The sequence below is a fragment of the Rhinolophus sinicus genome, chromosome 4 (genome assembly GCF_057876585.1).
Source record: "Rhinolophus sinicus isolate RSI-liver-muscle chromosome 4, RSI-T2T, whole genome shotgun sequence".
Taxonomy (NCBI): domain Eukaryota; kingdom Metazoa; phylum Chordata; class Mammalia; order Chiroptera; family Rhinolophidae; genus Rhinolophus; species Rhinolophus sinicus.
In genome coordinates, this window is record NC_142504.1 from 76,845,890 (window position 1) to 76,860,424 (window position 14,535).

At 39.1% G+C, this 14,535-nt stretch overlaps 1 protein-coding gene across 5 annotated transcripts in view; it reads left to right on the plus strand.

Moving 5' to 3' along the window:
* GATA6 (GATA binding protein 6) overlaps positions 1 to 14,535 on the plus strand; it is a 30,418-nt gene that overhangs the window by 7,086 nt on the left and 8,797 nt on the right. For all 5 annotated transcript variants that reach the window (XM_019741248.3, XM_019741251.3, XM_088797933.1 and 2 more), the window contains 4 exons: positions 980 to 1,149; positions 4,784 to 4,909; positions 5,784 to 5,871; positions 5,967 to 6,070. In XM_019741248.3, coding sequence (XP_019596807.2) covers positions 980 to 1,149; positions 4,784 to 4,909; positions 5,784 to 5,871; positions 5,967 to 6,070 — 488 coding nt within the window. The remainder of the gene's footprint in view (positions 1 to 979; positions 1,150 to 4,783; positions 4,910 to 5,783; positions 5,872 to 5,966; positions 6,071 to 14,535) is intronic.

Consider the following 14,535-nt stretch of genomic DNA (forward strand, 5'->3'; position numbering starts at 1 on the left):
AACTGATGGGGAAATAATAAATGTTACAGCCATTTACTCTTATTAACAGGTTTAGGTTAGTTGTGAACTCCAAAAACTAATCAAATAGCAAAATAGACACAATTTAGAAAGATTCATAAGTTGAAATTTTAGTGTAGGACAATAGGAAACGGTTTTATTTAGCACTGGGGCGGTCTTAGTAATTTGCTGAATCAATAAAATATCAACCGTTTGTAGAAATGTTGGAGATAGAAGCAACCTAATGAAAATCAGAATATTCTAGTCTCTGGTCCTTGTAGTATGAAAAGAATACATTTGTCTCTGTACCTATTGATGTTAGTGCGTTATTTTCCCTGAGGAGACCTGAGCCATTTTTCTAATTAATTGATATAAATGCCCAAGAACAGTATTTCTAATTTAAATCTGTCTAGTTTTTTTAATCGGGGAAAATAAAAGGTGGCAGATATAGTAAATACTTTTTCAAAGAAAAAAGAAGAAATAAGGCAACCTCAGTGTGTCCTGGGATATTAGTGGGCTGGAGCGGGGGTCAGTGATCAGTGTGAATATTGTACGGCTTGCTCGGATTTGGCAAATGGCATACTGTAATTATGATGGATTCAGTTTTGAAAAGCTTGGGAACAGCCAGAAAGAAGGGGTCAGGGGACCCAAAGCGACCTCTCCACAGCTCATCTCTCCACCCTGAGGTTCTTGGTGGTAAACGGCAAATGATTCGGGTTATGTTTTCAGAACTGGCTCCTACTTTCCTGGGTTTTTTACTGGGCGCGCCTAGGGGTGCAGAGAATGGTCAGGATCGATAGGGACCAGCCAGCTTCCGGCTTGGCTGCCGACCCGAAAGACCCGAGGGGTCGGGCGCGGGCGGGGAAGGTGGCAGTGTGTCGCCAGCACTGGGACTAGGGGGACTGGGGGTCTTCGGGGGAGTCTCGGGAGGGGCGGGCACGGTGTGGCCTCACCGGGCCTTTCGTCCCCGCTCTCACCGCAGACCTGCTGGAGGACCTGCCCCCCGAGAGTCGCGAATGCGTGAACTGCGGCTCCATCCAGACGCCGCTCTGGCGGCGGGACGGCACCGGCCACTACTTGTGCAACGCCTGCGGCCTCTACAGCAAGATGAACGGCCTCAGCCGGCCCCTCATCAAGCCGCAGAAGCGCGTGGTAAGTGCGAGCGCCACTCTCGCCTGCAGCGGGACCCCTGGGCAGCGCTGCTCCAGCGCCGCCCGGCCCAGCCCGCCCGACCCCGGAGCCCCCGCGGAGACAGGTGCGGCGCGGCCGGAGACCGCCTGGGTCTGACCTGAGCTCAGGGACCAAGTTGTACCCTTCACTCCCCACTCGCTGGCGCCCGACTGGAAGTCTAGGGAAACGAAAACAGCCTTTTCCCACACTTAAGACAGAGAAAGAATGACATCCTTAAATGAAAGAGGTAGGAAAAAGAAAGGTGTAGGGTGCTACCATCTTTTTGCAGTACAAAAATCTATATCTACATATCTCTATATGTCCTTGTAAATGCACAGAAATAATCCTGGAAGGAAACACAAGAAGTTAGTAATGATGGTTACCCCTGGGGAGAAAGACAGGGGACCGACCCAGGTCAGGTGAAGGAAGATTTTTTTGTTCATTATGTACTCTCTAGTCTGGTTTGGATTTTATTCTTGAAAAACCATGCTTGTTTGTGATACACCCCCACTCCCTCACCCCACAGAACATGACAACAGACTCCTTTTCTCCCCACCGCCTTGTTTGGGGTTCCTTTGATTCTGTCCCTTCTACCTCTGGGTCCCTTCTACCTTTTCTCCTTGGAGTGAGACAGGTTTTAGCCCCAAATTCCATCCATCTTTTGGTTTGCCCTTGACTCTGGTGAAAATTTACTTACTCTAACCTTAGCTATTTTGAAATCTGGCTCTTCAGAGAGCTACATAGAACTTGAGAAAAAACGCAGTCTGTGTGTTCTTAAGTTGAGGATTTTCACCAATATGGACACATTTTACTATGTTTTAAAGTATGGACATTTTGATTTTCTTTAGGGATTAATCTCTTATTGTCATTGTGTTGTGTGTGTTGTGTGTGTGTGTGTGTGTGTGTGTTTAGGAGAGGGTATTTACTGCTGTAGTGATTAGAGAAAATAAAGCTTTCACAAGCCCCACTGTAAGACTAACATTTGTTTAGCCAAGCACTCCTACTCTAATACCTTTTAAAGTAAAATATTTTACAGTTAGATCCCAGACATCTTAAGTATCTAAGTAATTTATTTAATTGTTATACTCTAATTAGCAGTAACAAATGCTACACATGTTGTTTCTGTTAAATAGATTAGAGTGAAATTGCATCACAATGTAAGTCTGACACCTTAAGAAGAAGCAATTAGTTTTATGGTTGTTTTGTTTTTAATGCATTTAAAATAAAGTGGCCAAGGTTAATTTAATGAGTGTATGTGCCTTAATCTTGTTACAACCTCCCACAACTTAAAATTTTCTTCAAAGCCCATCCTTAACTTCAGTATCTGATTCCCTATGGTTTTTATTTTTCTTACATGCATATTAAAAAAAAGAAAAAGTAGTGGCCAGAAAATATTCCAAGAAAATTCCTGTTCTCATATATTAGCCAGTGTATTCACAATAAAACTGATTATCATTGTTATTTATTTATTTGTAAAGGCGCGTTGAACTGAGTATTAGCTGAGCTCGGAAAGGTAATGTTTTTCTATAGATTGAGGGAAAAATGGGTAGGATAGTAGCCATTTAGGTTCTAGTAACGTTATAAATTTGATCTAGTAACATCCATATTTAGATAGTATCATTTGTTTTGTGCCCTTACCAATAAACATAACTTACCAGAAAAATAATTTTTAACATCTCTAAATCAGTTAGTTTTCCTTCTGTGTGACAGGTGTCTTGGCAGTAACCAAGGTCAACCAATGTGCTTTGTAAATGGGTTATAAATGATACCAATTGCAGGGTGTGTTTATCAATTAGTTCTCCTTGTGGGCTTCTTATTTATGGTTTTGATGTATCTACCTTAGTTATCAGAAGTAGAATGTTGAACCCAAGTTTGTTTAGCCAGCAGTACAGAACCAATCACTGTGAATTTGAACTTGTAATACATTGCAAAATAAGAGATTTATGGTGTAACTTGAATTCCTTGTCAGTGATGAACATAACTGAGATCACTTGTTACAAGGAACTTTTATAACCCATTCACCTTCATTTTACATGTTTATGAGGACTGGCTTCACTTATGATCTGCAGTTGACAGTCATAAAGTTCTTTGTTATAGTGGCAAATTCTGATAACAGGTTTGCTTCACATTGGCTCCAAATTCCACTGGAAACTGTCATAAATGACCTGTTTATAAAATGAACCTTCCTGTCCCTAGTTTATTGATTTCACATTTATGAAGAGAAAAGAGTGCTCTCCTAGGAAATTTTCTTTTAACCCTAAAGAAAAAAAAAAATAAAGAAAAAAAAAGCCCTGATATGTAAGGTTTTTATATGTTTTCATCATTTTAGCAAAGCAATTCCCCAAATAATTCTCCTGTCAGCCAAACATATTCATTTCAACCAAAAGTCAAATTGATTTTTTCTTAGCACCAACTTTTTCAAATGTTTTAGTGCTAAGAGGATTACCAGTGTCTCTGTTTTTATAACTTGTCTGTAAAGAGTGTTGCTAAAGTAATATAACAGGATGTGAACTGTAAATACAAAATTTAATCTTTTAAATTTGCCAGCAAAGGGTTTGGCAATCTCTGTCCTTTAATCTGTGAATATTCAATACATGCTCAATTATTTTGTGTGCGTTCTTTATAACTTCTTTTCTTAATCAGTGCAGCTCAGTTCCCAAATTCTGTAACTTTAAACTTGCTTTGGTTCCTGGATTTCCCCCACGTTTTTTTTTTTTACTGAAGTCATGGCACCGTTTTTTTTGAGTTGCGTATCTCGGTAATTTAAAAACAAATTTAGATTTTTTGCCATTCAGGGGAGGAACTTATAGTGGGTTAAATTTTCATTCTTTATAATTCACACAATAATTTAGAGGAAATAAATTCCTTTTAATGATATTACGGGTATAGGGAACATGGAAATCAGAATGTCGGTGCTAGGGGGTTAACTTTTTGTGATAATACCATCTAACCCTTTGTGTGAACAAAAGTTAATTACTGTATTGGCAGAGTAAATAAAATATATTATTTTCATAGTATATAAGACAATGCCAGCATTAAAACAGTGCCATAAAATTTGCTTATCCTTTGTAAAATGGAGAATACAAAAATTCAGGCAGCATTTGATCATGATAATTATGGAATGTATTAAAAATATTTTTTGACAAAAATTCTGTACATTTTCCAAAATCAATTTCTATTACTATATATTGGCACTTTTGAAGTTTCTGGTTTATTCCTCCGCACATATCTGAGAAATAGACCTGATTAACACATTGGCAGGCATTTGCAATTGCATTTCATGACTCTTATATCTCAGACCTGACAGCAGTGAGTGCACTTTTTGGCCAACGTTGTGACTGCATCCCGGTTATTCTATGAGTATAATCTACACCAACACACTGGAGCACATTAGTCATATGTTTAGGATTGAGCACACTATGTAACACTCAAGTTTCTTGGTCCAGGAAGGTCAACCTAATTACACTTCAAATTTGTTCTTCTCAAGGGACCTCTTATTTATAATAACCAGGTCCATGTTTGTTGATGACAAAGACACAATACATTGATGTGTGTAGCATATACATAAAAATCACTTCTAACTGTGCACTTACTTTCTTGTGCTGCTTTGTTGTAGCCTTCTTCCCGGCGGCTTGGATTGTCCTGTGCCAACTGCCACACCACAACCACCACTTTGTGGCGCAGAAACGCCGAGGGCGAGCCTGTGTGCAATGCATGTGGACTCTACATGAAACTCCATGGGGTGCGTCACGTATTCTGCTCACATGTAGACGCGTTTCGTAGAGTTTGTACATAGTTTCAGTGAAGAAAAAAATCAGCAATGGAGAAGGGATGAAAGTGAAAAACCTGATTTTCTATATGCATTCTATTGAATCTAGGAAGGTATTAATCATATTAAGCTATTATCTTGCATACCAATAAGAAACAAAAAATGATGGCAATTAAAATGTCACACATGTCCATTGTAAGACATTCCAATTTTAGAAATATTAAAATGTGGAAAATGTGTGTTTTAGAATTTAACATGACAGTAGTAATCCTTTTTTTAAAAATAAAAAACTGCATAAAGAAAAAACATGGAACCAACTAGAAATGCACAGTAACTGTTTTATATCTTAACTTTAAAAATTTCAATACAATCAGATATATTTATACAAAGAAGTAATAATATATTTGATAGTTAAAATTATAGTTAGAAAGATTCTATACTTCATTTTAAGGATAGCACAAAATATAAACATGTCAGTCGTAAAAAAGGAAAATAACTTTGTATATATAGGAGGAAGAGAATATATGATCTCTTTGAAATAAAAATATGCATTCAATGATTTTACACTGTAATTGCAATTGTTAAAACAATAAATGTTAGTTGAAGGAATCATTTCTTCCCGGTAAATCACACCATTTTCTCTGAAGGTGGGGACCTCTGCCTTTGATGGGGAAAGTGTAGTCTTTGTGCAGTTGGAATCTATTGAGTATATATAAAAACTGGATTGAGATTTATGCCAAATTCTTTTAAATGAAGGCTTTCAGTACTGATGTTGGGTCTTTAGTTAAAGTGTGCTTTTTCTTCAATACATTTATTAAGCGTATGGCCTATGTGAAATTTTTTTTAGGTGCCTCGACCGCTTGCTATGAAAAAAGAGGGAATTCAAACCAGGAAACGAAAACCTAAGAATATAAATAAGTCAAAGGCTTGCTCTGGTAAATATAATAAAATGCTATTTGATTGTAAAGTATTTGCCAGCCTCAACAGTAGAGTGTATGTATATTTATGAGGTTAATTTTGACTGTTGCAGGTAATAGCAATAATTCCGTTCCTATGACTCCAACTTCCACTTCTTCTAACTCAGATGATTGCAGCAAAAATACTTCCCCTACAACACAACCGACAGCCTCAGGGGTAAGTGTTAAAACAGTGTAGACTCTTTTTAAAAAACTAGTGACTAGCTCTCTAGTATATTATCGCAAATTTTATCTTATCTGTTAGTACAATAATCTAAACCAACAGTTCAGTTTAGTTAGCTGATACCTAAGAATAGTTTTTAGAGGAAATTACATTTAAATGTCAACAAAATGACAAACTTAAGTACTTTACAAACCTCTTAATTAAGATCTATATCATGTTTTTATGGTTAAATTAACCCAAGTAAAAGCAAGAAGTTTTGGTTTGAAGTGCTTTAAATTGTTTTATTTCCAGGTTTTTATCTGAGTTGATATATCTATTTCTAATGTAGATCAGAAAAACTACCAGCTCAGTGGTTTCATATATCTCAGAGCCCATGACATTTAAATTGCTTTTGCTTATATCAAGTCTAACTTTTTTTCTTTTTCCTTTCCCTCCCCTTTTTATTCCTTCCTCCCTCCCCTCCTTCCTTCCTTCCTTCCTTTTTAAAAATCGTCTACCCAAAGCACAGCTCATCATAATGTGTCATGTGCTACTGTTTTCACCTATCTTCCTTCACCTAACTGTCCTCTTGCTGGAAAGCCTTGCCTTCTTCAAATGCCCCTTAGTTATCGTGCCTAGGCTTCTTTCAGCCTGTGACAAAACTGAGCAATTTGGTTTGTGAGCGAGGGTCTTTGTGAAGATCACAGAATTAGTTTCCATAGAGCTGTGATTGAAAATCCATTTTTCTCAAGTGAAGAGCATTTTCCCACCCTAGTGTTTCCCAAATTTATCTGGAATGCCCTTTTAAAAATGACTGGGTCTCACTAAGATCTAGGGTGGGGCCTGGGCGGCCAGACTTTATGGTAGAATTATGCTCAGTAGTTTAGGACGAAACACCAGCATTAAAATCCCTATTTAGTTAGTAATTCTTTTCTACATTTAGTTTTGCCCTATTTGGGGTACTTTGAAATACTACAGATTCCTGGGCCCCACCCTGGATTTTCTGAGTCAGAGTCTCTGGGGGCGGGGCATGGAAATTTAAATTTTTTTAAAACAAGCGCCCCAGGTGAAATTGAAACCGCTGCCCTCAAGGTGTCTTCCAGCCAGGGTTTGGGAACCACAGAGCTGGTTTCTTTTCATCGTATTTTTATTGTCTTCAACAAACAAATTAAACATTTAAAACAATTTTAAACGGTGCTTAAAATAGTATTTCTTTCTCTTTGTCCTCTAACCCAAATTGTTTTGGGTGTTTTCTTTAATGAAACAAGAAGTGTGATCAGAGGGAAAGGAAAAAAGCCTTTGTGATTTTTGTTTGTTGCAGACACAGTTAAAGAATCTTCCTATCCTTTATAAAGGTGGACTCTGGCGTACAATGTTTTTACAGGAGGGTTAGATGTAATTTTAATGATCTACAGTGGTAAATAGGAGGGTCCCTTGTGGGGAAATGAAAAGATCAAAATTATTTTAAAATAGTTTTGATTATGCACTAAGTCCTCAGAAGCAATTATGTAGCTAAATGAGGCAAGACAATGTTCTGGTTTTCCAAAGCCTTGAGGGAGCAGCCAGGTTTTTGGCCTCAGTGTCTGTCTTTTTGAGCTGAAATGAGGATAGCTGCCAGCTCCAAGTCACTTTTGTTGGTGATATAGTCCAACTTAAGCATGGCAAAAGCCAAATTTGAATGATAAATGGCACAGAAATAGAGCTATTTGCCCAACAATGGTCTTCAGGGACTTGGAACCCTAATGGATGGAATCCATTTTGCTCTCGTGGTTTTTGTGATGTAAAATTTCAAAACTGGCTATTTGCAACTCCAATCAGTGGCCCTCCCAGGAGTGGAGCAGTGAAAAGGCAGTGAAAAGGCAGTGACAGGTTTTGGTCCTGGCCTGTCTGGAAGACAGACCTCGGGAGTTCGGGCTGCTTTGGTGTTCCAGCATCTCCCACCTGGGACTCAGCACACCAGAGGTGACTTGCGGGCCACTCCATACCCTTTGGAGGATCGCACAGTTCCCTACCAGAGACCAGGAGGCAAAGCAGCAGGATTTGAGAGATTGGGAGAATCTGAGAACAGTTCCACACAGGTCTTTTGTTGCAAGCTGCCATCCCTCTGTAGCCTGGGCAGCCCCCACGATGGGGCTGTGTGAGCTGCCGGCAGCCTCAGCAATGCTTCTCCACAGCTTTCCCAGGGGTAGGAGGGGTTTGGGGGGGCAGTGTAGGGATGTGTGGGGTGGATTGCCCGCCCTCCTCCCCTCTCCCCAGGGACCCATTCCTCCTGGCTCCACAGGCACTGGTAGGGCACCTGGGTTTCCGGGCTTTCTCCAGATGGTGAGCCCATCCTGATGTCTCCATCAGCCCCTCCCTACCTGAAGTGTCTGTTGTGGGGAACTAGGCCTGCTTGGCAGAAGCCAATCTACTGGCTGCCTTTGGAAACCGTCCCCCTCCAAGAATAATTGTAGGCTCCAGTGGTTTCCCCAGGTCACTACCAAGGAGTGCCCGTGTGTGAGTTTGGGTCTCTGTGCACTTTTCAGAGCCTTCTTTGGGTGGACTAGGTCTTTGCAAGTGGCCAGCATGGCCGCTGAGGAGCAGTGAAGAGCATGCTGGAGGAGTTATCTGTGAGCAGCTGGCAGAAGCATTTGTGGAAGGTGGCCATGTTGACTAAGATGTGTCATTTTGCCATTTTGATCATGGTTTAAGCTGTTGGAGGGCAGTTGGTATTGGGACCGACTGCTTCTATGATTTTGTGAAGTGCTATATGTAGGTGAGGAAAATGTTCTATCCATATAGCAAGGTTGTGTCTGGTACATAGTACCCTGCACCTCCAGGGGCTCAGCATTGAAGCCTCTTATGATGATGGGTCTATCCCACTGATCTCCAGTGCCAGCTGCGGTGGAAATTAGGGGGAGCCTAGCTTACTTGAGATAACCGAGCTATAAAACAAAGGGCAATCTTAGGCGCACTCCCAGTCAAAGGCAGGAACCGGGGGCCACAATCATTCTCCTATTTGGAGATTAAGTGGCAGCGTAACTGCTCCACCTTGTGAGTTATAGCAAGGAAGTTGCCTAAGTATTATCAAACTTGCTGTGTTAATTCCCCCCTCATGTCCCCAAGAAATCAGTTCTAGATCACTAGTAGGCATTCCCAGCAGGCTTCTTTTCAGTCCTGATGTTCCTACCCTGCCCTGCATGTGGGCACGTTCAGGAGGTGGCACCAGGTCCGCAGTGTGGCTGGTTCCTGAGCTAACCTGGCGGGAGCTGAGTATTCTGGAGGGAGACACTCCTAGTGCTGTGTGTGTGTGTGTGTGTGTGTGTGTGTGTGGTGGGGGTGGGGGGGTGGGGGGGGATGGCTCCAGAGCTCCTTCCCCGCAGGATGAAGGTGTGGGCAGGATTTCTATCACACAGCAACAGGCATTCTTCTAGGACAAGTGTCCAAGTGCCACGAAAATCATTTTTGCACTGTTCTGAGGTCTCATTTCTTTAACTTTTTTTGCACGTCTTAGCTTGCTACATCATGTTTTAAGTAAACCTCTGCCTGGGAAAAAAGGAGCCATTCCTTTTGATGGACATCAGGTTGCTGACCCAGCTATCTTATGACTCAGTTTCTCTTTGTTATAACTGTGCGTGTGTTGTGTGTATATATTGGACGTAGAGAGAAGGCAATTTGTGTCCTGTGTAAGATCAGGAAGACCCACTGCCATATAGCCCAGGGTTAAAATAGCTCGTGTCTCGTTCCTTTGGAATTCTTTGTTAAGAAATGTGTTAAACTTAATTTTTGAGAGACAGTTGATTATTTTTTTTTGTGACTTTTGAATTTAAAGACAAATTTCCCCAAAATAGTCTTCCATTCTGTCTAAAATTTTCTTATACATGTATATTTACTGAAAAATGTGTATTTAGTTGACTTAAATACACATCAAATTTTCTTTGGCATTTATATTATCTGTGGAGTGTAGGAATATTTAAATCTTGCATTGAATTCCATTTATTGACTGAGTTATGTCTTATAAGGTTTTTTTTGTTGTTATTGTTAGTTAGGAGGTAGACATAGTAACATGTTCTATTTCAGTGATTCCTAAATAAGATTTAATAGTCTATAAATATTCCTATTCTTCCTATGACTTGTAACTAAACATTTGTAAAACTGGAGGATAGTTTGTGTGTGTTATGTGTGTATAATGTATATAAGTGTAATATGTGTACATATAACATATATCATTTATAAACTTTATAGTTCAATCCCCAAGTTTTATTAAATAAAAGGTATTTTTTAATTTCCTTTGAAACAGGAAAGATTAATTTGGGGACAAAATAAACAGTGAGACTTAATGTCTGAGAATAAATCGCTGAACATATTTTGCCTGCCTAAAAATAGTTCTATAAATAATTGCTAAAAAATTAAAATCTACTTAAATTTGTATTAAAACTGCAAATATGATGTTGAAGTCATCATTAAACATATAATGTTGAAATAAATGGAGATGAACTATGTATGACTAGCCCTTGCTTTACGTTGTTGTTCCATTTTGAGAAGCATTGTGAGGCTCTGTTTACAATTGAGTAAAACAAGGGCCCTGGCCTCAAATTGTTCATAAGGTGATGGGGGCAGGTATAGACAGAACTTATTGCTGGTTAGATTTGGAAGTGCTTTAAATGAGTGACAAAGTACAGTGGGAGGTGAGAGGAGGGAATGGTAGATTCTGACTGCAGAGCTGGACATGGCTTCATAGAGTAGAGAAAGTTTGACTTACTTGGTAGGATTTTTGCAGGGGAAACAATGGGGTAGAGGTCTCTAGGAGGAAGAGGAGCATGGTATCTGTGGCACTTCAGAGACGTAGATTTTGGAGTTCAGTAAGTATGACTGGAGTGCAGGGTATAAGAAGCCAAAGGCAGGAGGTGAGGCTGGTAAAATAGGCGGAAGGTAGATCTTTGAAACAATTTCAAGTTAATACCAAGTTGGCCTTAAGTGGGGCCCAAACTACATTCATTGCTAAATGATGGACTTTTTCTATCCCTCACTAAAGTGACAAATGTATTTCTGTCTCTATGCTAGAGTCCAACAATTAAAACATTCTTAGCTGGGAGTATTTTGATAATTGATATAAACAAATGCTAGCATGCTCCTACTTGTACATTTTATAAGCAGGGTTCCTCCTCACAATTAGTAAAAAAAAAAATCTTTCCTTGGAGTTGGTGACACACACTGACCTTATGGCTTATAATTAGTTTCTCAGTCCCCAGGGCTGCTCAGGGAAAGAAGGTTTGGGGTGGCTGCCTGGTGACTCTTCCAAATGGAAACATTAGATGTGGTATGTTAATGATAGGAAAAAAGTTTCCTCACCTTTGTGGTTCCTTGTTGGTGACAAACTTCCACAAAAAGAGGCAGCCATCTTTAGACGGAGAGAAGGACCTCACCTCAGGTTCCTCACTGACTGGTTCTGTGCTTTTGGGTGGACCTTACCCACTCTGTGGTCACTTACTATTCAAATAGGTATCTTCATTCCTGTCTCATTCTTCTGGGATTTGCTATGTTCCGAGCTAGACCTGTTTTCTTATTGTCGTCACCTCTTGATAATAACATCATTCACTGATCTTGTCAGAAGATGTACTTCTGAGCTGCATGGTGCTAAATCTTGTGCTTGAAGTGCTTTGAAAGAGTTAATGCCCATCTTTAAGTGCTTGTAGCCGACAGGCGGTGATTTAGGGACCGACAGTTGTTAGGGTATCTGGATGTCTTTATAAGGTCTTCTGAAGGAAGGTTAGGTAATTTGCAGATTAATATTTAATATTTTTTTATAGATTTTATTTTATGTATTAATATTTGCATCCTATTGTGAAAATGGGAAAACACCACTTTAGTCATGTAGCTTACTTCTTTATTAGCAAATTTTATACTCCGATGTCCTTTTCTCCAAGTGATTGAAGCACTTTGAATTTACTATGGCATTATGGTTGGCCACAAAATAATAGTTTCTATTATTATTAACTATTCCTATAATAGTTAAATAGCTAAAAGGTACATCTATAAAGGACTTTTATATACAGTAGAGTTGCTTTCACTTAAGGAACGTGATTATGAAGAAAGGGTATAATTCAAGAGGCTGCTGAAATAGGGACAAAAAGTTACTGCTGAGCTCCTAACTTAACTATTCCACAAGAGCCTTTAGAGTACTTGAAAGCCAGACATTAGTGGATTAGTCTTGCATTTTATCAGCGTACTCTTGCTTTTGAATTTTCTCCCTTTCTCATAAGATAGTGGACATAGGAAGGCAGGAAACAAGCTTCTGTCAATACATTATACGTGCCAGGTGTTTTATGTACATTTTCTCTTTTATTCCTAATTATTACTCTACTAAGAAGATGTTTTTATTACCATTTTTCATTTGGGGGAGCTCAGAAGGTAAGTAACAGGACCAAGGTTATGTATCAAATTAAGAGGCAGGACTTGGACGTGGACTTAGGTCTGGCAGATGCAGAGTCATCACCAGGGCATGCTAGCTTAACGTGCGATAGTATATGTGATGTTGAAGTCTGTGCAGAGAAGGTATAACATTTTCTTAATGAAATGTGACTAATTGTGATTAGTAATTTTCAGCATTAAATATTGTCCCATTAAAACAGGTGGGAAAATAGCACCAGAGAAGCGATTTGCTCGTGACCAAATATGTAAGGCACATTGTGTGCATTGTCTTGTTAATATTATACTTATTAATAAAATGTATTATAGTACTAAGGCTATGTTAGTTGGGTAATAGAAAAAAAATGGGTAGCAAAATTTACTGTTGTTGTACCTAATGTGATTATTAAACATTTCTCTTAAAATATTAAATATAAGATTGCAGTACTAGAATACTTCTAATGGTATAATTTAAGTACATACAGTGACTACTAAGTTAGTTGGAAGTTTTCAGAATGTTCAAATTGACTTCAATTAATTTTTATAAAAGCATCGAAAAAAACCAGTTTTTAATAGGCAAATGTCCATTTTTTCCCAGAGCTTATAGTCCAAGATACTCTTTTTCTAAATGAATAAAAAGAGTTAAAAAGTCATTAATCTCCCACAAGTGTCTAAGAGTTGCGGTTACGTCTTATTATTGCCTCATTTATAAACCAGGGCCCGGAGTGACTCCATAAGGTCACAAAACAAGCCAGTGTTGAAGCCGGGACTGGAACCGACGTCTCCTGCCTCCCAGTCCAGGACGTTACCACTCCCAGGAGTTGACCAATCATCATAGTTATTAATATCCTACTTGCCACTTGCTACAAGCCATGAACATAAATATTTTGCTGGCATTTTATCTTCACGTTCCCTATGTGCCAGGCTCCCTTTCTTTCTTCTTTCACAGCCCCTTCTAATAACTCACGTTCCTCTCTGACCACATTGGCCTTCACTGTGAAAGTCACACGTCACCCTGGCAGGGAATTTTGAAGCATGTGGAGTTTGCATACTTTCCTTTTGATCTCAAGGCCTTTTTTAGATTTTTTTTTTCGTGTGTGTGTGTGTGTGTGTGTGTGTGTGTGCGCACGCGTGTATGTGTCACGGGGAGGATGGTAAGAATGACTAGTTAGAAATACATAGTACTACCTTAATATCCAGTGGCTTTGTATGTGTATTAGGAAATGGTAAAACTGTTCTGCTCTTTAAATATTTTATAACATATATGTCCACCCAATTTGTCACAGGAGTGTGGTTTATTTAATAAGTGACACATTATCACAATCTGAAAACCAGAATACTAGGTAAAAAATAAGTGTGGGAAGAATGTCACTCACCTTTTCATATAGCCTCAGGTTAGAAGGCTTCATGTCAGAACACAGCTTTTCTTTGTAGATTACAGATTCTTTGCAGTTTTACCCCCCTGTGTCTAAGAATATACAAAATTGTCACAAAACTTGAAATAATGTTACGGGAAAACATGGCTAAATTTAAGAAATCTGGCTTAGAATGCTCTGAAATGTTATTGCTAAATGAATCTTCGAAGAAAATGAATTCCTTTACTGGAACAAAAGTAATTTATTATGCATTTCATGGGTGTCTGCCAAAAGAGTTACTAGAATATGAAGAACTAATGGATATGAATTAAATACACTCTGTTAGCTCTGTTCATGTTTAGCCCTACCTGTTAATTTTCTCTGAAATTTTAATAGTTTAAAAAAGCATCTCCAAAGACAGGTGTTGGCATGTATGATAATTCATAATTCTGCTACTTATCACACCAGCCCAGCACTCAGACTTTGTGAGACTGAACACAGAGATTATTTTATTGACCCCAGATTTTAAGAAAGATTTGAACAAATAAACACGTATTGATTTTGATGTCCCGTTGGAGTCTTATGAGTAAACAATTCCGAGTCCATATCTGATGATGTTTAAAATCTGATTTACGTGGTGTGTCGCCCCGTTTGGTAGTTGTTCGCATCCATGGTTCCTTTCACCAGAGCTGGGGCACACACTCCAGTATCATTTCTATCTTATTAAGCACAAATACT